Source organism: Amblyomma maculatum, chromosome 2 (assembly GCF_055883805.1).
Source record: "Amblyomma maculatum isolate TAMU_Amacu chromosome 2, ASM5588380v1, whole genome shotgun sequence".
Taxonomy (NCBI): domain Eukaryota; kingdom Metazoa; phylum Arthropoda; class Arachnida; order Ixodida; family Ixodidae; genus Amblyomma; species Amblyomma maculatum.
Window position 1 is genome coordinate 142,948,819 of NC_139345.1, and position 20,415 is coordinate 142,969,233.

General features: G+C 45.3%; 1 protein-coding gene across 5 annotated transcripts in view; it reads left to right on the forward strand.

Moving 5' to 3' along the window:
* Positions 1-20,415, forward strand: part of fray (oxidative stress responsive kinase frayed) — a 156,476-nt gene that overhangs the window by 122,805 nt on the left and 13,256 nt on the right. For 4 of the 5 annotated variants that reach the window (XM_084595354.1, XM_084595356.1, XM_084595352.1 and 1 more), the window contains exons 2-6: positions 14,644-14,888; positions 17,335-17,447; positions 18,154-18,262; positions 19,023-19,164; positions 19,743-19,798. In XM_084595354.1, the coding sequence (XP_084451480.1) occupies positions 14,644-14,888; positions 17,335-17,447; positions 18,154-18,262; positions 19,023-19,164; positions 19,743-19,798 (665 nt within the window). Of the gene's footprint in view, positions 1-4,794; positions 5,205-14,643; positions 14,889-17,334; positions 17,448-18,153; positions 18,263-19,022; positions 19,165-19,742; positions 19,799-20,415 lie in introns of those variants that run through there. The other variant, XM_084595355.1, reaches the window with a different exon arrangement.

The window sequence follows — 20,415 nt, forward strand, 5'->3', positions numbered from 1 at the left end:
GTGGAGATCGTTGATTTCGCAGACGTGGTATTATTCGGAGTATTTTAAAATGTGCCTCGCAGATCGGTGCGAACTTTTGCAGGCCCATGAATTGTGGAGTCACCTGTAGGAAACAGGCTGATGAATAATACCTCCTTATCAGGACATGGCTTTACCCGGTTGTTTTATCAGTTGTGCAGGATGGCATCGGTTGTCGAGTCCAAGGGTGGAGGCTGTGTCTTCGCTGTTTATTTCAGAAAGAAGCGCACAAATATGCCGACAAGCTGCGCTAAACATGAAACGCTGATGACGTTAACTTCACATAAGATTTGGCTGTAGAACTGCGAAAGCTCCATGATACAGCGCCCCCCCCCCCCCCCCCCCCCCCCCCTCACTCTCTTCCCTGCTCTATCTCTCTGTTTCGGTGTACATACGCTGACTCACAGGAGTGGTTGATTGATCTGGTCCGCTCGACTGTGCACCCATCCGACCGCACCCACTCTTGAGACGGCGAAAGAAAGTTACGTGCAGCGCTACCGAAGCTGATGGCACCGAGAATCAGGCAAAAAGTGGCATCAACGTCACAGGGAAAAGATCTCGAGACCATGTGTTAAGCTAAGGACCTCATCGCCACTTCTTGAAAGCCTATCCGCAGCCCCATGATTTGCGCATGCGCGTGGCTGAAGGCGAATGCTCTAGGGGTTAATGGCATTATTTTTTTTTCTCTTCAATTTGCAGAAGGTATATGCACTGAGTAGGGAACAGTTCAGAAATAATGGGGCTTGTTAATGGCATGAAACTATAATTCGTTTTTGCTAATTGGGTAACTTGGTTAGTCACGCGTCGTTGCACCCTTTTTGTGATGCTTATCGTACTTTCTGCGGTCATAATTTTATGCTATGACTGACGCTGGATGATTGCGTTAATTGCGGGAAGATTGTTTTCGTGCAGTGAAAACGAAAAGAAGAAACCGCGTATGATAGTGTCGTTTTCTGAAAACGGCTCTTCCACGAGTTTTAAAATGACGCAAGATTTTTTTAAACGATAGTTTTAAGGCAGCGGCTTTAGCAGAGTTTGACGTGTGATATGTCGCGTAGGCTTTCATGTAATGTCGTATATTAAGGCTGTATGCTAATAATTATTTATGTAATTAGACAGAACCACAGGCTGTAATCGTCCATACTCTTAATGTGGGACCTAAATATTTTATCTCCCTAACTTTTTGACTGCAATCGTTCGAACAAAAAAAAATAAAAAATGCGCCAGTCAGACAATGTCTGAAAGGCAAATAAATGACCGTTAAACCCGCCATTGTTTACATGCCCCATAACCACAGCTCTCTACGTTTTCGTGTTTTATTTTTTCCGTGACTTAAAAAAAAAAAATGGTGGTTGATCGACACTACACTTCTGCTGCACTGGGCTGCGCTGAGCGTTTGCTCGTTTCTCTGTGCTATAAGCTGTTAGCGGAGTCTTTTTGGCGCTACTATACTGGTTGCACGTGACCGCTGACGTATCGCCTGACGTATCACCGGACGTATCGCCTGTGTGCGGTGCTAACCATTGTCACCAAACCACATAAATACTCACCGAATTAAATTTGACCGCACAGTGCTTTTATTTTCGTTTTTTTTTTTTTTTTTTCTTTTTTTTTTTTTTTTTTTTTTTTTTTTTGCTGTTGCTCGTGGCAGACTTCCAGCCACCTGTTTCCTTTCAGCGTATGTGTTATCTGCGGCCGGTACGAGTAGAACGTTGAACATTTTGAATCGTGCCATCACGTTAACCTGAGTATTTCTACTCTTAGAACTCCAATTCCTATCCCTAACCACCGTGAGCAAACCAGAGTGTACTTATGTTCAACTGCCTTAACTTTTTACAGCTTTATTTAACACAATTCTTGTTATGCGCGCACATTTTCACGTTTTGGACAAGACAAAAGTCCAACACGTATTTTCTCTTCCTCAGGTTGAGCGTCACTCACACCTTTAATGGGTACAAACTCCTGGCAAACTCCCGCTGCACAGTAACGTACTCTCATTCAGTATGCTGTTCCTACAATACACGTTACACCTCCATCACGGGACACACCCGCTAGAGAGTATGCCAGGCAGATCAGTAACACAGGATTACCGATAAATGTACTGGGTCATCCACTTCCAGCTGTAACACTGGCACGGCATTAGAATCAAGACTGCGTCCGACGCAACCGCATATGGAAGCAAAGTGATACATGTACGGAGGGACCTGGAGGTGGTGCTTCGGTTGGCATGCCACTTGGCATTATTGCATAGCCAGGTCGGACTCAATTTGGTGCTTTGAAAGAAGTTACAGTGTTAAAGCTAGAAGTAAATCACCTTGTACATACGTCATAAACGAGGCACGTAGTACACTTTACCCGCAAATCTAATGTACCAAGATTCCATGAAAGAGAGAGAAAGTCGCATGGGACTTTACACCCTTTAGTGGAGAAACTGTTCCGGTACGCTCTTCTCAAAAAGTGTAATGCAGCGATGGCTCGCGCCCATTCACTGTCACGCGGCTGAATACGCCATTTGCAGCAAGAGGGCGGCCCGTCTCCAAGAGCATAGGCACACGCACGGAGCGTGCCGCTCCCCCTGTGACTCAGGCCGAGTGGAAGCCCATCAGCGCAACGCAACGGACAACGTTCGCTGCCTCCGATGCGGCGAGATGCCGGTCTCGGACACGCTCTGTTGCCCGGCATTCTTCCACCCCGCGCTTGCCGCGAGATACACGAACACACAACGGTGGCTACACGCCGTTGCTTCCGCGTTACAAAGACGCACTTGTAGTCCGCGCGTAAGGCCGATCGCGCGCGCCAAGGTCGGGCCACGCGCCGCTGACGGCGTGGTCGCGGAGCGCGGGCGTGTGCGAGGGCCCTTGAAGCCATGAAAGACAAAAGCCAAAAAGCTCGCAGGCTGAATTTTGGAAATAATACTTTCTCAGCCTTGGCTGCAGAAGAAATATGCGTCCCCCAATCTTGTATTCATTACTCCGTGAGTGTAATTGCGATAAGATAGCAAGGGAGACATAGGTAGTCTCGCTGAGTACCTACGTGAAGAGCGTGTGGTAAGCTTACACAATTTGGGAAGGACCTTCTTTTTTTGGCTTTCTGAAATGCCGGCACATTGAAATTGAACATCAATGAAGGTAAGGTTGGTTTAGACTGGCCTTTTGAGGGCGCTGAGCCTGAAAACTACATCTTATACAGCCGCTACAAGACAAGAAAAAAAAATCAGAGATCATTTTCATGCGCTCTATGATTTCTTCCCACCATTGCAGGTAATCTGTTGCTTACGGTTTTTCTTTTTCTTTTTTTTTTTGCTGAGGCATGCCCGGCCTAAAGAAGGAAAGACAATGTATAAATCGGCCAGACTGGTCGATGTAATAATTACAGGCTGCGTGAATACTAGTTATCGTTGTGAAATGGTACTAGATCGAGGAGTTGGTCAGCCGTTCAGCCGTTCTCCAAAGCGCTTAAGTACCTAACACGCATGTAGAAGAGAGACAGAGGGGAAGGAAGGAAGGAAGGAAGGAAGGAAGGAAGGAAGGAAGGAAGGAAGGAAGGAAGGAAGGAAGGAAGGAAGGAAGGAAGGAAGGAAGGAAGGAAGGAAGGAAGGAAGGAAGGAAGGAAGGAAGGAAGGAAGGAAGGAAGGAAGGAAGGAAGGAAGGAAGGAAGGAAGGAAGGAAGGAAGGAAGGAAGGAAGGAAGGAAGGAAGGAAGGAAGGAAGGAAGGAAGGAAGGAAGGAAGGAAGGAAGGAAGGAAGGAAGGAAGGAAGGAAGGAAGGAAGGAAGGAAGGAAGGAAGGAAGGAAGGAAGGAAGGAAGGAAGGAAGGAAGGAAGGAAGGAAGGAAGGAAGGAAGGAAGGAAGGAAGGAAGGAAGGAAGGAAGGAAGGAAGGAAGGAAGGAAGGAAGGAAGGAAGGAAGGAAGGAAGGAAGGAAGGAAGGAAGGAAGGAAGGAAGGAAGGAAGGAAGGAAGGAAGGAAGGAAGGAAGGAAGGAAGGAAGGAAGGAAGGAAGGAAGGAAGGAAGGAAGGAAGGAAGGAAGGAAGGAAGGGTGGTAGAGTGGAAGGCACCTCAAATTTTGTCACAGTATGACCTTCGGCCCTTGGCACATTTGTCACTCGAACCAAGAGAAAATGAGGCAACGGAAATGAGCTCACCCGCCGGCGACTTCTCCTTTATCAATCAACCACGACGCGCTAGAGGCGAAGGAACAACGCGAGGACTTCACCAACTCGGTCACCCCCTTCGGCCGTTTCATAACAAAACTTGCAGCTCCCTAGGGAAGGTAATGGGGCCCGAAGAACAAAAGCATCCATTCGCACAGAGGAGGGGGAAGAGGGCTTGGTGAGGAAGGCTTGATGGATGGCCGCGTGTTTTCGCCGCTGCCTGCCTTTCGGAGGTGCGGTGCTCTTACGCGCACCCACCGCACCTCCGTCGCAGCCGCGACCCCAAACAAAAGAACAAAACGCGTGGAGCCTCTACTCCACGATGTGAAGAAAGAAAAACACAAACGACAATAACAACAGCGGTCGCGGTAAGGAAAAATAGAAAAGGAAAAGGTTCGAACCGGCAACCAAGGAGTGTCGGAACGGGCGAAGAGAACGGGAGAGCGCGACTGTCGATCCGGCAGCTAGGCCGTGTGACTAGAAGACAAAAGCCTTATTCCCGAAAGACACCGGGGACTTGGGAGCCGTTAACGAGAGAGCCTGCGAATTATTCCTTACGTCAAAGCACAACTGCCGGAGACAATGAGGCTCTGTGACGCTGCTGCCGTCGCCCGCTCTTCGGCCACCGCGGAGAAGACACACGTCCCGTGCCAAACGGCGCTCACCGCTGCGTGAGGCCCGGAGGCACTCGACACGCCGCTGAGCTGTCTCCCTCTCGCGCTTATCCCTCTCGTACCGACCTCCACAGGTCCGCAGAGAGACGTGTCTACACCTTAGTGACGACCCAGCCAGGGTACTGTGCGCACCGGGCCCTGTTGTGTAGTGAACAGTATCTACAGAGTGTTCCTCCTGGTTCGGATGTGACGTACGCGACGTTATTTTTCTGTGCGTCTTTTGAGGTCTGTATGCCTGGTCGTGGCCGTGCTTTGTTGCGAGAGGTGTGTCGCCCCTGCTCCCTTCAAAGGCGAAAGTGGATTGGACGCCATCGGGATGAAGTCGTTCCTCAAGACAAGAATCTCGGAGGAGTCCCTGGACGAGTCAGTACCTAGAGAGTTACTGGCGTAGAACGCTAGTAAGAACCAAATTATATGCAGCTGAACAAAGGAGTGATCTCGATTAGCGAAAAATTGCCAAGGAATGTTCGCGCTTAAGCCTAACTGAGAGCGAGCTCTTTCTCTTTTCTGGTCTGGCAACCGTGCAAAGTGCAACGGTGTCAGTAAACGTCGCACATTCATCCCAGCACTAGTCGTTTCCAAAGGTCAGTTCAGGGGCTAGACGGATACAGAGACGGAGTATCTATGAAAGTGTGTTTTAATATATGTGCCTGGAAATTGCGCATGCGCACTGGCTGAAAACTGAGCTCTAATTGTTTAGCTATTTCTTAAACAACGCATTTTTGTCTTCGACGTCGTATTGTCATTCCGTCTTCCAATTGAACCGAAACGGCACCGAAGTGACCACAATTTTCTTTAATTCCTCTTATTTATCAGCGGCAGAATACCCCCGACTCAGTAACTAGGCATAGCTACTCTGTACAACAGAGAGTACTCACTTCTTCGCAGTCATTTATGACGTCAATGAATACAACGCGGACCACTAGACAAGAGCGGTAGTCAAGACCATTTACTGCTCGAAACATCCGCTATGAGTGCACGCTCATAACAAATAACTCCTCAGGTAACTTCGACTCAGAACCATTTTTCGTCACTTGAACAGTGCTTTCTGCTATAGAAAACGTGGATTGTCGCGGTGCTTTCGAGTTTACTCGTATTTTTCTTGTGCCACGAGGGCGGACCAGAAAAAGGCGCTGTTCACAGGGGAGCATATATTTCCTTGCTTTTAAAGTCAGTTTTGTTCCTTCTGTCGCTCATTCGCTGTTCAGCCCTTCACGCCGCGCCAAACCTTTTTCTTCCCATACCGTATATTTAAGTATTTATGAGTGGGCTTAATCCCAGCAGCGACCGAAATGAACGTTATTTAGAAAAAAACTATAAACTTTATAACAAATGCCGTGGCGAAGGACCATGCCGTGATTCTCCGGGTGGCTGAATGATGAGGTGGCGTATGCGTGTTAATTGTTAGCAAGCTAGCCTAAGCGCGTGAAGGTTTATTTATAGCTGCGCAAAAAAAAAAAAAAAAAAAAAACATCCACGCGTTTTTTTTTTCTTTTGATTTTTTCGGAGAACACCTGGGGTAAGACCCGAAGTTTTCATGACCACGTAAAAAAGCGTGTAATCGGTAATGAATACCTTGAACGAACTAAGAGAACATGGGGTGACTTGATTAAAACTGAGCCTGAAATGGAGAGGCGCCTCGAGCGGAATCATGTGCTTTGTCTTCCGGGCAGCAAGAGATTCCACTGAGTACCGGTATTTTCGCAATAAGCTTATGCCAGGAACGTGCAACGCCCCACTAGGACTGTCAGTGCTACGACACGGCCCCTTCTTTATTGTTTTTTTTTTTTTTTGTCGACTAAGAGCGAAGTGCTTGAATTGTTGAGGGTATATAAAGTATAGATTAAAGGAGACATCGCCATGGGCTTGTTGGAAAATCTGTATTTACAGTCCAGCGTCGTGTAATAATGTATACAGTCACGCGTGGTCAGGGTTTTCGTGCCTAGTCATGTTTGAGATATGACTATATATATAGGTCGACGATTTCCCCTAATATCAGCGAACTTGACTTTTAGAGCACAGTCCCGTGTGCCTCAGCGTTGGACAGCTTCGCTCTCGACGTGGAACAACAACGTGACACGCGTGTTACTTTTAAAGGATAAGGTAAGGTGAATGAATATTACGAGAGAAGCAGTGGCAGGATATTTACCCCTACTCTTCTATAGACATCGGCGGAGCTCACAGAATTGCTTCGAAGATTTACGGAAATTCACCTTGAACCTTTTTGACCAACCCTGGCGGTCTGAAATACCACTAAACCCTCCGAAATAAACGGCCAGATATAAATACGAAGGAGAAGTATACAAACTTCCACTTTTTGGCACGAGACAGCCTCGACAAGGCAGCATTGATTTCACTCAGACAATTCTTTGGAACGCGCTTTTCGAATTTCCTCGAATTTCCTTGTGTATTGCTTAAACGACGATACTATATTGCACAGCTACAGTTATGGGAAGTTGCGACTGCTGAAGCGCAGAACTGATAAGACGGCCAGCTTTCGCGACTTTTGCTACATCTCAGTGCAGCATGAGCCTGCTGCGAACGCTTGGAACTGAGCAAAAAGAAAAAGAAAAAGCGATATACGAAAATTTGAAATCGTTTTTTTTTTTTTGTCACACCCGAAGTGCACACCCGTGCACCATCATAAAATGCTTTACCAACGCAGTGCCGCCTGTCCGCGAACTCCTTGAGGCCAGTGAGGAATCAGCGCGTTCAGACGGAAGCGAAAAAGAAAGACTGTTTTACGCTATAGGCCACATCCTGCCAGCGCGCAGGTTGTAGCGACGAGATATCATTCGCTAGTAAGCATAGCTCCCTTTACCGGCACCGGAGAAAGGCCGGCCATACATGAATGGAGCAGCTGCTAGGATTCGTACGGAGGCTGCAAACCACTCCGTGGGTCAAACGGAGCATGCTTGGTGTATGACACCTGAACGAACTCCTGCACCGCTATGTCAACTGCACGACAGTTCATGAGTAGTGGATGTAAAAGCGTCTTTTTATTTATGGCGCTTAGGTATAATACGATACTTGCTTGACTTCGACGGCCATCACTTGGCGCAATATCCCTTCATACCGGAAATGTGAAGGGCTATTACTACTCGAACTTTCGTGAAGAGTATTCGTTGGCGGGTGTTCGCCCTTGTGTTATACTCAGTGTTTCGACACCCTTTAGAAGAGCGAGTGTGGGCATGTGCGTCTATACGTCCCCGGTTAGTATTGCCAAGCCCGGAAAAAATGTTCAGTGCTGCTTCTGAAGCACCGACCCTGAGCGGGGATTCCATGCGCGCGTTGCGAAATGCTTGCAGCGTGCATTGTTATTGTTATACCGCCTGCTTGGTATAGGCGGCGGTATAGATGCGCGGTATTCGCACTGACGACGCGCGAGCGAGTCGCCTCGCGCACGAGGTTTTCTGGTGACTGCATAGCAACTGCGTATAGCTACTATTCCTCCTTGCATATATTGAATTAAGTGCTACTGTATACTCATATATAGGTATTTTAGGTGGCCATAATTATATATATATATATATATATATATATATATATATATATATACACACACACACACGGGTAGGCGTACTAAAGTGCACAATGCGACAAATATAAAACCGCCTGGCCTTGCACAAGTGGAATCGCTGTGACGGTTTCTTTTATTTATTTTTAAGCTACTGCTGCGTGTAGTTTTATGCAGCGGACAGAGACTGAGAGATGTATCCGCTCAGCCCATTCTGTTTGCTGGCAGAACCGGCGTTAGTGAACTCAGAAAGATTTAATGGCTTTACCTTAAACCACGCTGGTGCACGTAGCGATAACCAATATGTCGGCAAGCTTGTAAGTATACGTGTTAAAAAAGAGTTTTCGTGAGGATACACTATCAGGCAAAAGCAAATGAGCCTAAGAAGCGTGTGCTTAATTACGGCAAAAGCAGCCTGGTTGACGGATGGGTGTGCGGAGGAGGACGGCGCCGCCTCCGCTTCGCCTTGGCACAGAGCGCCTACCTGCGCCGTCGACTTGACGAGGCTTAGCGCGCCACAGTGGATGGAAGACGCCATTTCGTCCCTTGAAAGACGACTAGCTAATAGGTGTCAACTTCTAATGAGCTCGCGCTGCTACTATCGTTGACGTGTTGCAGGCCTCTACAGGTCTACTGGTGCTACAATCGGTTCAGTGCAGTAAGCATAGCTAACCTGTATTGTTCACACCTTCGGAACGCACTGGTCACGACACATCAGGATCACAATATCCCAGGACTTCCGGTATATGAAACACGTGCTCTGCGCCACCAGGCCGTAGGTTAGGTCATGGATAAGGTGGTTGCAATTAGGTATGTCTCCCAGGACGCACTTAGAACCATGCAAATATATTTACGAAGGCTAGAAAACAAGCGCGAACGGTCGGTAATTCATCGTTTGCCTCCGCAATGCAAAAACAATCCAGCTAATTTCAGTGACACGAAATATATTGTCGATCGAAAGTTATGCTCCTTCTCTCTCCCTCAACTCAACACGCGTCGATGCGAAAAAAAGAAATATATAGATATGCCACTAAATTCTCCCAAGTAAACGGCCAGACATAAGTACGAAGAAAAAGTATACAAAACTGTACTTTGTGGCGCTATTATTATTATTGGCACGAGACAGGTAACACAGCTGCGTTAATTTCACTTCAAACAATTTTTTTAGGACGCGCGTTTTGTACTTCCTCAAGTTCATGTATTGCTTACCGACGATAATACATTGCACAACTATAGCTATGGCCAGTTGAGACTGCTGAAGCGCAGAGCTGATAATGCGGCCAGCTTTCGCAACTTTTGCTACACCTCAGTGCAGCATGAGCCTGCTGCGAACGCTTGGAACTAGGAAAATCTTCGTGTCACACCCGAAGTGCACGCCCACAACCATAAATAGCTATAGGCCAAATAGGTACACTTCTGTTCTGTTTTGGGTCGAGTATATTCGTTGGCGTACATTATTCGGAAGGCCACCCGACATCGATATAAATTTCCTCTTTGCATCCGAAGCTATGTATAGGAGTAGAGCATGCCTGACTCTGAACTCAAGAGTCCCGATAGGCTCCATTCACATCTCAAAAACGGCTTTGTCCAAGTTGGCGGCCAGTGACTTCTTGGCAAAAGACGGCAAAACAGAGGCATCGCTGAATTCAGCGAATGGAGGGCACTAGAGCTCGCGTACTAAAAGTAAACAGGTCGCGCCCAATGAGAAGGCGCAAACCGAAAGCTCAGATGACGTCAACGGGAAGGAGGCGGATAAGAATGCACCGTGAGGTGTCGTCCTAATCGGTCACGAGGAGCAATTTATTTTTTTAATTATTTGTAAAATAAAGAGTCCGGCAGAGATTTTCAATTTGACGCGAATAGTTACAATGACCACATCTGCGGATTTATTGGATTAAAACATAACAAAAATATTTCCGGGATCACTTCAAGTTGTCTAACTGCGTTGCCGGCCCTTCGGCACAATCGTTTGGGTGTGCTGAATGGCACCTCTTGCCAGCCGCTTCATTTTTGAGAGGGTTGAGTAACTCCACCTGTTCGGTTTCCGGCAGTATATATCGATTAGGTTCGAATAATGCGAACATGCGTCGCCACAGTAGCAGTAAGTGGGCTCCGTGCACTCAATCGGTATAGGTGTATAGAGGGAGCGCCACGCTACACACGCAGGTTGAGGCGCTCCAGTTTCAGGTATGCTCTTATTTCGACAAACTCCGCTCCGTTGATATGCCACCAGCCTCCAGCAAATCAATCATTCTTTAATTAGCGATTTGAGTCAAGGCACATTATTTACGGTATTCCGACCGCATCGCAAGCGTGGCGACAAAAACACCAAGAACTGATAGACGGCGTTAAAAATTGAAAAGTATGCACAGAGCACAGGGCAACAAGGCACAATAAAGGGAAGCTGAAACGCATACGAAGACGCTGCTCCGAGAGGACAGAGCTTTAGACGCCTCAATAGGAACTGTAGCTTGGCTGCTCAGTATGAAGCGCGCAGCGAAAGCCTGCTCTCAGATGTCAAAAGTACCAAAAGCCGTGATGAAAAAAAAAAAAAAAAATAATAGGGCGATCGATTTTATTGTTGAGGAGGGAATGAGAAAACGAGCACATTCAATATTTTCTTTATACTCGACTACTCGGTTTCAGACATCTTTGGTTATATCCAAGTGTTTCGTCTCTTTCACCCTTTCCCTGCTAGAGGAAAGAGAAAATACCTTTCTCCTCATTTCGCCACCTCTCAATGCGGCAGGTGGTTCTTCCTAACTTTCAGGTGGTGGGTGGCCAGAGTCTGTAGACACAAGGCGCACAGTTTCTTCCTTCTTGTCAATTCTAATGCTTAACTGAAACATTGATGGCACGCATACTTGTCAGTCTGTTTCAGAACGCTATGAGAAGCGGTGCTCCGGGCAACATATCGGGCTGTATACATTTATTGAGTAAAATATTTGAATGAAATCACAATGCAGTCAGAACGGAGACGACAGTTGGCGTAAATAAAACTTACCGGGTCATGACTCCAGACGCGACAAGGGTTAGTTGCGCGCAATTGAGGCCAAGGCGATGCTCGCGCGGTTCAAGGCACTGAAGACGTACAGGCGAATCAAGTCGCTTGTAGCAGACAGTGCACGAGCACTGCGTGCGGGAAGCCGAACTTTTCTCTCTTGGACAAGCACGTACGCAGTTCATTGTTTCGGCATGCGATGAACTGCAACAGCATTTTACAAAGCTGTGCTCCCGCGAAGTTTTCTTCTGTTTCCTGTTGATTTGCCGCTCGCTGAACGCTTTCATGGTTTTGCGTTTCTGACTATTCCAACGACATGGCTACAGCCCACAAAGGCTGGTGATTACGCGCAGGGTAGCGTGTCATTTTCGAGCACCTGTGGATATATATGGGCGACTCTTTGAGGGCCGGTCGTGCATATCTTGGAATTTTCTTCTACGAAAAAATGTTGCCAGTGGGGTTTCCTGTAAAATTTTTCACTGGAAGGAGGGAGGTCGCAGCCCCCTCATATTTTCTTGATGTTCAACATTCGAATGTTCGTATAAATATATGCACGCGAGTCCGCCATTCAAAGCAAACCGCGGCCAACTATACTCCTGATCGCGATTTTCGCTGCTGCTGTCTCCAAGTTTATTCCTTCTGCGGCAAGCCTATCGCTGCTGGGTTCTTCGGCCGCCTATTCTTGCATAACGCCACGTGCGCGACGGTGCAACAAACCCGTTTATATAACCTCTGGTTGTCTTAGGCAGGAAAAAAGTTAACCTGGCGGTGCAACAGGGCGTAACGTGATCGTTTTGACACGCTGTTAAACCGGGCTTTCCAACAGTCATCGAACTTCGCTTGTCGTTTCTTTCCCGTACAGCTGTCCAAATGGCTAAGATATGTCACAGAGCGCGAGAGAAAATTCACGCACGCATACGCACACACTCACACACACACCCACGCACGCACACACGCACCCCCCCCCCCCCCACACACACACACACATATATATATATATATATATATATATATATATATATATATATATAGTTAGGCAGTTGTAAGGCGGTACAAACTGCTATTTCTCATTACTCAGGCTGCTCTACGGCCATCGGCTGTTCTCAGTGCTTGACTGCCGTACTCTAAAAAATTTCTCTACGAAAAGGCAGTGGCTCCTTGAGATCTTATAAGTATCGAGAGTACTGTTCTGTCAAAGGACAGAAAAGCGAAAAACAAAAAACGCACATACTGCAAATCATTTGCGCTTGAATTCCTTTCGAAAAACACCGGTAAAGGTACGCCGAAAACATTTTGAAAGGTTCGGTTTAAACCCAAAAAGGTCACTACCTTTTCATGCGCACCGCGAACTCTCGATGACTGGAGAAAATAATAACAGCGCTCAATTCAGAGGCGTGATGTGAGACAGTGGGATCGTTGGTTTAAGTACAGCGGTTGAGGGTTTTGAGGCATTGTTCATGGTCTTACGAATGGAGAAATAATGGCAGCCGTGTTTCCCGACCCTCATGGAGTCATAGACATGTCAAGCGTTCGATAAGGGGCGCTTGCCGCAAGGCAGGCACTTCGAGGGGCGAAGGACCGATCAGAGAATTTGCAGCGCAAGCGTATTCAGGAAATCGCGGAGACCAAAGCCCGCCAGTTTGTTGCCACATGACACTTCTCAGACACAAGCCGACAGAAGCGCGTTTGTTTTTTAAGCGATTTGGTTGATGCAAAAATTTGATCGTGATAAAATATCAGTTACTCCTTTGTCAAACGTGTGAATTTATCTTTTACATGTGCGTTTTGTCCTGACACTAATTTTCCTCATGGTAATAGCATTTTATTCCAGGTTATTAGCTGTATATATGACCAACTCTACAATTAATAAAAGTACATAAAACAACAGGCAAGAAAAAAAGAGCCAAAATGTACACTAAGTCGCTTTTAACTGTACACGAATGTCTTTATCTCACCGAAAAAACGAAAAAAAAAAAACGATATTTCTTCAGCAGAAAATAATATTAACCGAAAAAAACAACCAGAAGTTGTGTTTGCAAAACACCGAAAAAAGTCAGCCGCATGCTCAGAAAATAAAAACCGAAAACTAAAACCCAATTTATATATATATATATATATATATATATATATATATATATATATATATATATATATATATATATATATATATATATATATATTTATTTATTTATTTATTTATTTATTTATTTATTTATTTATTTATTTATTTATTTATTACTCCCCAAGGGTCTACGAAGGACATTACAAAAGGGGTGAGCTCACAAAATAGTATTAATGTGGATAAAGATGGATACAGAGTAGCCTGCGATAAATACGATAGAATTTCGATGGAGGCGACATTCAAAAACTCCCATATCAGCTATGCGATATCGGTGCAGGTTGTCGAAATTAAAATCCGGATTTTTCTGTGGTTGCTGTCCCATGCATATTGGAGCCGTTCTTTCAATCGTATATGGACAATATATCGGATCGGGCGCGCGGAAGGTTCATATTAACAGCGCTAGAGCATCGACTAAAATTGATGCTGGATTAAAATAACATTTTTAGTTGTCAGCGCACCAATGAACTGCCGCAAACCCAAACTCACTCATGAAGCGCTAGACAGGAAGAGAACTAATATGCAGCAAAATTCAACTGTGTGCTCATTACAAGAACAGGGAATTCAATATGCGCCACGAAGCGACTCCCACAAACAAGCCAACGATTAATATGTGTGATAAGAAAATAAGGTAATAGTGAACAAAAAGTCCAACCAACCTGGAGAGGTGCTTTCAATGCTTTCAAGTAGTCAGCTTTCAGTTTCGTTATCGACAACGTCTGATGTTTTCTTGTAACCGCATTGAATTCCACTTGTTTTCTGCGGAGTAGGTCAAAAGAGACAAAATTATAAATAAAATAATGCGGTGGAATTCTGCTGCAAGCGAGAATTGATAACAGAATGGAAAATAGTGCGTCTGCAGTGTCGACTGTCGGCAGACGCGCGGAGGGCATTCACACTTTTCGATAAAAAAAGAACGGAACGGAAGCTGTTCGGCCGGGTCATGAGTATTCCAGAACAATCTAACGAAATCGCTGCAGTCATTTCAATGCTCTTAACGATGTCTATTCACTGTGGCTCTCTGTTGAATAAATATTAGACCTGCAGGAAGGCCACAACCCTTTCCTTTTATGATTTTTTAATTGTTCTTCTTTTTCGTTGTTAGTTCTACATTTCGAAAGGGCGCAACCTGACACTGGCTGATTTTGCGCTTGATTCTTCGCAGGAAGGGGTCTTCCCGAGTGGCTGAGAAAGCCGGCATCCCGATTCAAGGCTCTCCCGGTGTGTACCGACGCCGCGAGTCGGCCGCCATCGCTCTCTCGAATAACCATGTTCAACGAGTTCGAGATCAGGCCGCTAGGCGGGGAAGCATCGTTCCTGATCTTCTCGCTGTCAAAATGGCGGAGGCGGGCTGTACGTCGAGTTCGTGGCCCAACCTAAAGGAGGATTACGAGCTCGGTGAAGTCATCGGTAAGTGTCGGCGTTTTGTTAAACGTGTCCGAAAGGTTCACTTTGGCATTAATTCATCGAGCAAGGTCGGACAGCTCGTTATTTCTGCGTTTGTTTATGCCGGAGAGCGGTGCGGTCGCCCTTTCTTCGCTCTAGCCGGCAAACTTGAACGTGCGGGCTGCGCGATGCGGCACTGGTTACAGCTCGTCGACAACATCGGCGCTGAGTAACAGCCGTTGTTTCGAGCGCTCGCGCAATCGCTCGGCCGAGATGTGGGCACCAACGTCTTCTTGTAGACAGGCGCCGGTGGCACGGGCGTCAGCGCTAAGCTTGCTACAGCATCGCCAACCAGTCGTGCAGCCCGCGAGGCTGCCTTTCCGAAACGTCGGTGGCCCCTCGGACGTCGTCTGCTGCTGACCATCGGTCAGTGGCTTGTAGTCAAGTACTGTGGCTTAGATATCCGTAAGTTTTAATTTCCGTAACGCTAGCCGCTTCATAACGAACTGTGTCTTCGTACACCGGTGCTATCGCTCATACATGGTCGCATCCTTTCGCTTTTGCCTGTGTTAGCACATTCTCGCGACAGCTCTGCAGCCTCACCAGTTATCACAAAATTCAGAACGTCCACCATTGAGACGGAACCTTAGACGGGAAGCCTGCCCAGCGCTCTTGTGTTGCAGACTGATAGCGAAATTTTTTTTTTTTTTTTCTTCGTCAGGACTTTCGAGTGCGACTCCGTCAAGCCGCGGGAGCCGTGCTGCAGTTTACCTTGACAGAAAATTGTTCACGTTCCGCGTTAAGCTTGCGAAACTGGTCGTTTCTGCGCAAGAGCGCTGGCTTTTCGTGCACGCATGCCGCATTGTTTACATACCCTGGTGCATTTCTCATTCTGTCGGTGTATGTGTTTATTTCGTGCGCAGGATAGGTGCTTCGTCCGGCACGGTATCTTTTGTTTACGCTACAGTTTCGCTGTTTCGCTCGGAAGACGCGAGGCTGCGCGAAAATGAAGCATTTCTTAACAGTTCATTGCGCGATATCAGGATGAAAACTTTGATAGGAAAACCGCATGCAGACTGCAGCAAATGACCGACTAGATTGAGATTTTTTTAGAGAAACCTCTGAGTCACCGAAATTCCATAGCCAGTCAGACAGCCGCGAACAAATCATGTATGTGCATGAGTGCGAACAGCAAGCATGGTCGATGTGTTCTTTTCTTCTTTTTTTGCTCAGATAAGACGGCGCAGATAATAAACGCCGTTTATTTTTATCGGGCAGGCGTTGGTAAACGCTTATTGTCAGCCAATCTGCAGGGTGTGGGTCATTGCCATGGTCCATCTTTAGTCATTTATCTGACGTCTATCGGTTCTCTTTTTCTGGCGCTGATTAAGCGGGCCGCGGAGACATCGGAAATACTGTTGTGCATCTTGAATCACCGTAGAGTGTTTCGAAGCATATAACTCGTATTGATTTTACTTGAACTCTAACTAGTGTGTCTTGTGATACAGATTTCACTGCGAGTCAAACCTGATTGGCACTGCTCGTATGTGAGCGAGCGCTTTTTTTTTCTTTCTTTCTTTCTTTCTTTCTTTCTTTCTTTCTTTCTTTCTTTCTTTTTTTTTTTTTATTACTGTTGAGCAGCTGGTGCGTTTATTAGTATGAATATGCGTAGCTGTTTCATGCATGCTGCCTAATTTGTGATGCAATTATATTTTATTGTCTGGCAATGACAACGAGATGCTATGGCAGGCATGCACAGTATCCATATTGACCGCTTCTAGTTTTTTCCATGGATTGTGTTGATATGCTTGTATGGTTAGCCCACATAGGCAGTGCCACTAGTCTTACTGTAGATGATAATGTTAGTTTGTTCTCAGACACACTTTATTATGCAAGTGTGTACATGTGCCTCATTGGTTGCTCTGCAGAGCTTGAATTTTGACCTGATCAGTCTGGTAGGTCGGGGCACAAACAGTATTCTCAACAGGGTGAAAGAAAAAAGGAGGGGGTTTGAGAAACGAGCATTGAACAGTCCTTTTTATATTTTGTTTTCATTTGACTCTTTTGGCACTTTTTGCAATTATTTTTTCCTCGGCATGCTATGACTTCTTGGCCTTGCTTGGATGAGAAGGTGTGAAGGTAAACCCTCGTAACCTTGAATAGCTTATTGTACTATTCATTTTCCCAGTGTGCAAAATACATTGTGAGATGGTTGCCTACAGACAAAAACAGCCTAGTGAAGAAAGCTTCTTGAGCTTCTTAAGCTTGCAGTTTGAATGCCATAATCACCTTTTGTGACCTCGTTACATAACAAACCAGGGCCGGCAGTTTTGTCGTGGCTGGTAATGAACTGTGGTTACCTTATTGTCTTCACTAGCAAAAAAGATGTTTTTCCCAGTACACTGATATTTATTATCTCGTATTCCTCTAACAAGGTGTGTCTCGTTATCTTTTTTTACCTGTTGATTAGGTGTTGGTGCAACTGCCACTGTACACACAGCTTACTGCAAGCCCAGGAAGGAGAAATGTGCCATCAAGCGCATCAATCTGGAGAAATGGAACACAAGCATGGAGGAACTCTTGGTAGGTGAATGCTCATGTTTTTAAATCACATTGCACAGTACGTATCTAGTTTTGAATATCTGATGCAGCTTCAAGGTTGACATGCCTGAAGCCCGAGTTGTCATGCCTGCTTAACAATTTCTTGTAGCTGCTACCTGAGGGGGCTTTTTATTGTTCCAAGCATCCTTAGGATTTTGAGTTGCCTATAATGTCAAACTTTACTTTTTTGAACTTTTGAGCACAGTTTTGAATGCTAAGGAATGCTAGCAGCTAATGTGTATGTAGAATTTGGTTTGCATTTACTGTACCTCCATTTGTTCCTGTGGGTTTTAATAGTCGTGAATATCTGAAGCTGGTTAGACGAATACTCTAAGTGAAATGGGTTCATGTAGCCAGTGCTGAGCAAATTTTGGATCCCTGCTAAAGGGGACAAAGCGTGTGGTACCAACTTGTAATGGGAGTTGTGTTCATGTACGGCTAGCAAGAATATCAGAAAACAGTCATCTGAAATGTAGAAAATGTCCTTTGGTGGAACCTTGCACAGAATGCCGAGAAACAGAAGAAAGTACTATGTGTGGCAATTTACACTGTGTTACTAGCAAGATTATGGTTGCATGTCTGCATTCCGTTCGTGTTGTTGTCTGTGTTTGTGTATGGTATGCACTGTGTACCCATTTGGTCCATGCTCGCTTATCCTCCTGCTGCCTCTATTTGTTCTGTATTGCAGAAAGAGATTCAGGCTATGAGTGCCTGCCACCACGAAAATGTGGTCACCTACTACACTTCCTTTGTGGTGAAGGAAGAGCTGTGGCTTGTCATAAGACTACTCTCGGGTGGTGAGTGCCAGCTTTCGTACCATACAATGCCGTATTTGTCTCTTTGTCAGCCGTAGTGGTCGCATGACTTGATGTTGTGCCATTGACTGGTTTCAGCAGTCACTGTAACAAAAGCCCATATCATGCCTCCATGGAAGGGGTTTTCAAACTGTCTTCTTTAGATGCCTTGAGAAAAGTGTCTTACAAGATTTTTTTTTTATTATTATTATTATTTTTTGTTCCTTTGTGTGATTTACAGGTCCCCTGAGCTTCTTAAAGAAGTCCATACATGCCTCAACCTCAACTTTCATTGGATACATTTTAATTCAAATCTAATTGCACTGCAGTTAGTTGCCTACAGAATGCTGTTTCCTTATGTGCACAGTAGCTATTATTCAATTTGGCCATTTTTCTGAGGGCCTTTGTCATGCCTTTTTCTACAGGCATCTTGGGCAGGAAAGAACAAAGATGTCGAGATTTTCATAGAAGCCCTGCTATGTGATTTTTATTAATGGCATGGATTTATATGTTCACTTTGTGTGGTTACCTTAATCAATGATGTGTGCTTCATTGCATTGCTAACATGAGAAAACAGTGTGCATAATGTGAGAGCTGTAAGTTTGCATGTTCAAACATATGGTACTAAGTCTTGTTCACTGTACTGGGAGCATTCTTCAATGTTTCCTTCTCGAGAAATTTATCTTCAAGATTGCCTTACATGCTGACAAGTGCAATCAGTGTTTTCTCTCTCTCTTTTCTCTCTCTCTCTCGTTTCTTACAGGTTCCCTCTTGGACATCATCAAGCACAAGATGAAAACTGAGGACTGCAAACATGGCGTCTTTGACGAAGCCACCATTGCCACAGTCCTTAAGGAGGTGCTCAAGGGTCTAGAGTACTTTCACAACAATGGCCAGATTCACAGGTGAGCTGTGAATACTACACCTGTTATGGCTGCTTCATACAAGTGGTTAGGCTGTACAATCTTAGCTTCTTCTGGCTTCCCCGCCATATATATTTACTTGCATGCCTGGTTTGATGCATCCTTTTGATGTCTATTGTACGTTTTCTGCTGTGTTCATGGGTATTTTTTCTTACTTCTTTCATTCTTATGCTGTGAACTGCTTGTATGTCCGAGTGCTATGTGATATTAAATCAATCTAGAGTTGACATTTGAAAATTGTTGGCATGCTGCTAGTGTTAGCTTGTTGAGTACTGTTTTTTATTCATCTTGTTCTCTGAAATCCCCACGATGCTGCTGATAACACTGCCACAGTTTTTTCATGCAGTGATAGTCTGCTAAGATGGTGTGCATCTTACAAGGCGGTAAAAAATATATATTTTTTAAATATTGGCTAATTTCTGTAGCTGACAAACTTTGCACTCTAGTTACTTCGGTATTTATCTGAAAAATGTAGTACCTATTCCAGCTAAGTGCATGTAAAGTGGTGTGCTAGTACCGAAGATTGAGGAAATCACACGCGGTTATTAACTGCCTTGCAGAGACATCAAAGCTGGAAATATCCTGCTTGGTGAAGACGGTGCTGTGCAGATTGCGGGTAGGTCCGACGCTGGTCTTGACTTGTTTTTAAATTATTATTCGAGTTTTTTTTATTGCTGCTTGCCAACAAACACATATAGTATGTGCAGGGATGTTTGCCATGTGTATCAAAATTAGTTATGAGTGAGGTTTGTCAGTGCTAATCTTTTGGACTGTAAGCTGTTAAAGGAGGGTGGTTAACGCGCTGTTTCCTTCGTGTGGTACTTGTGAATTGACCTTGTCTAAGTGGATGCATTTCGAGTACCACGAAATAGGAGCTATGTCTACACTGATATTGTGAGCAGTGGCAAGATTATTGTAAGTACTCTAGAAGCTTTCAGTTGAGTGCATTGCACTCCTACGTCTTATCTATGCTGGGAACAGTTGGAAAAGCCTTTCATCCTTTCAGTGAATTTATGTGGGGAGTGCGGACTGTTTAGTTTTTATCTCGAGACTTCTGAAAGTAAATGCCGATGGTTCCATCGTAGCAAATATCAAAGAAGTGTGCATGGTTTTAGAGTGTTTGTGATTTTAGGCACTGAAACAACTTACATGATCTAAGGAATTGCTCTTCCTTCTTTACCCGGTATGAATGGTTGTTAGTCTGGATTTGTACTTTAATATATGATGTGAGTA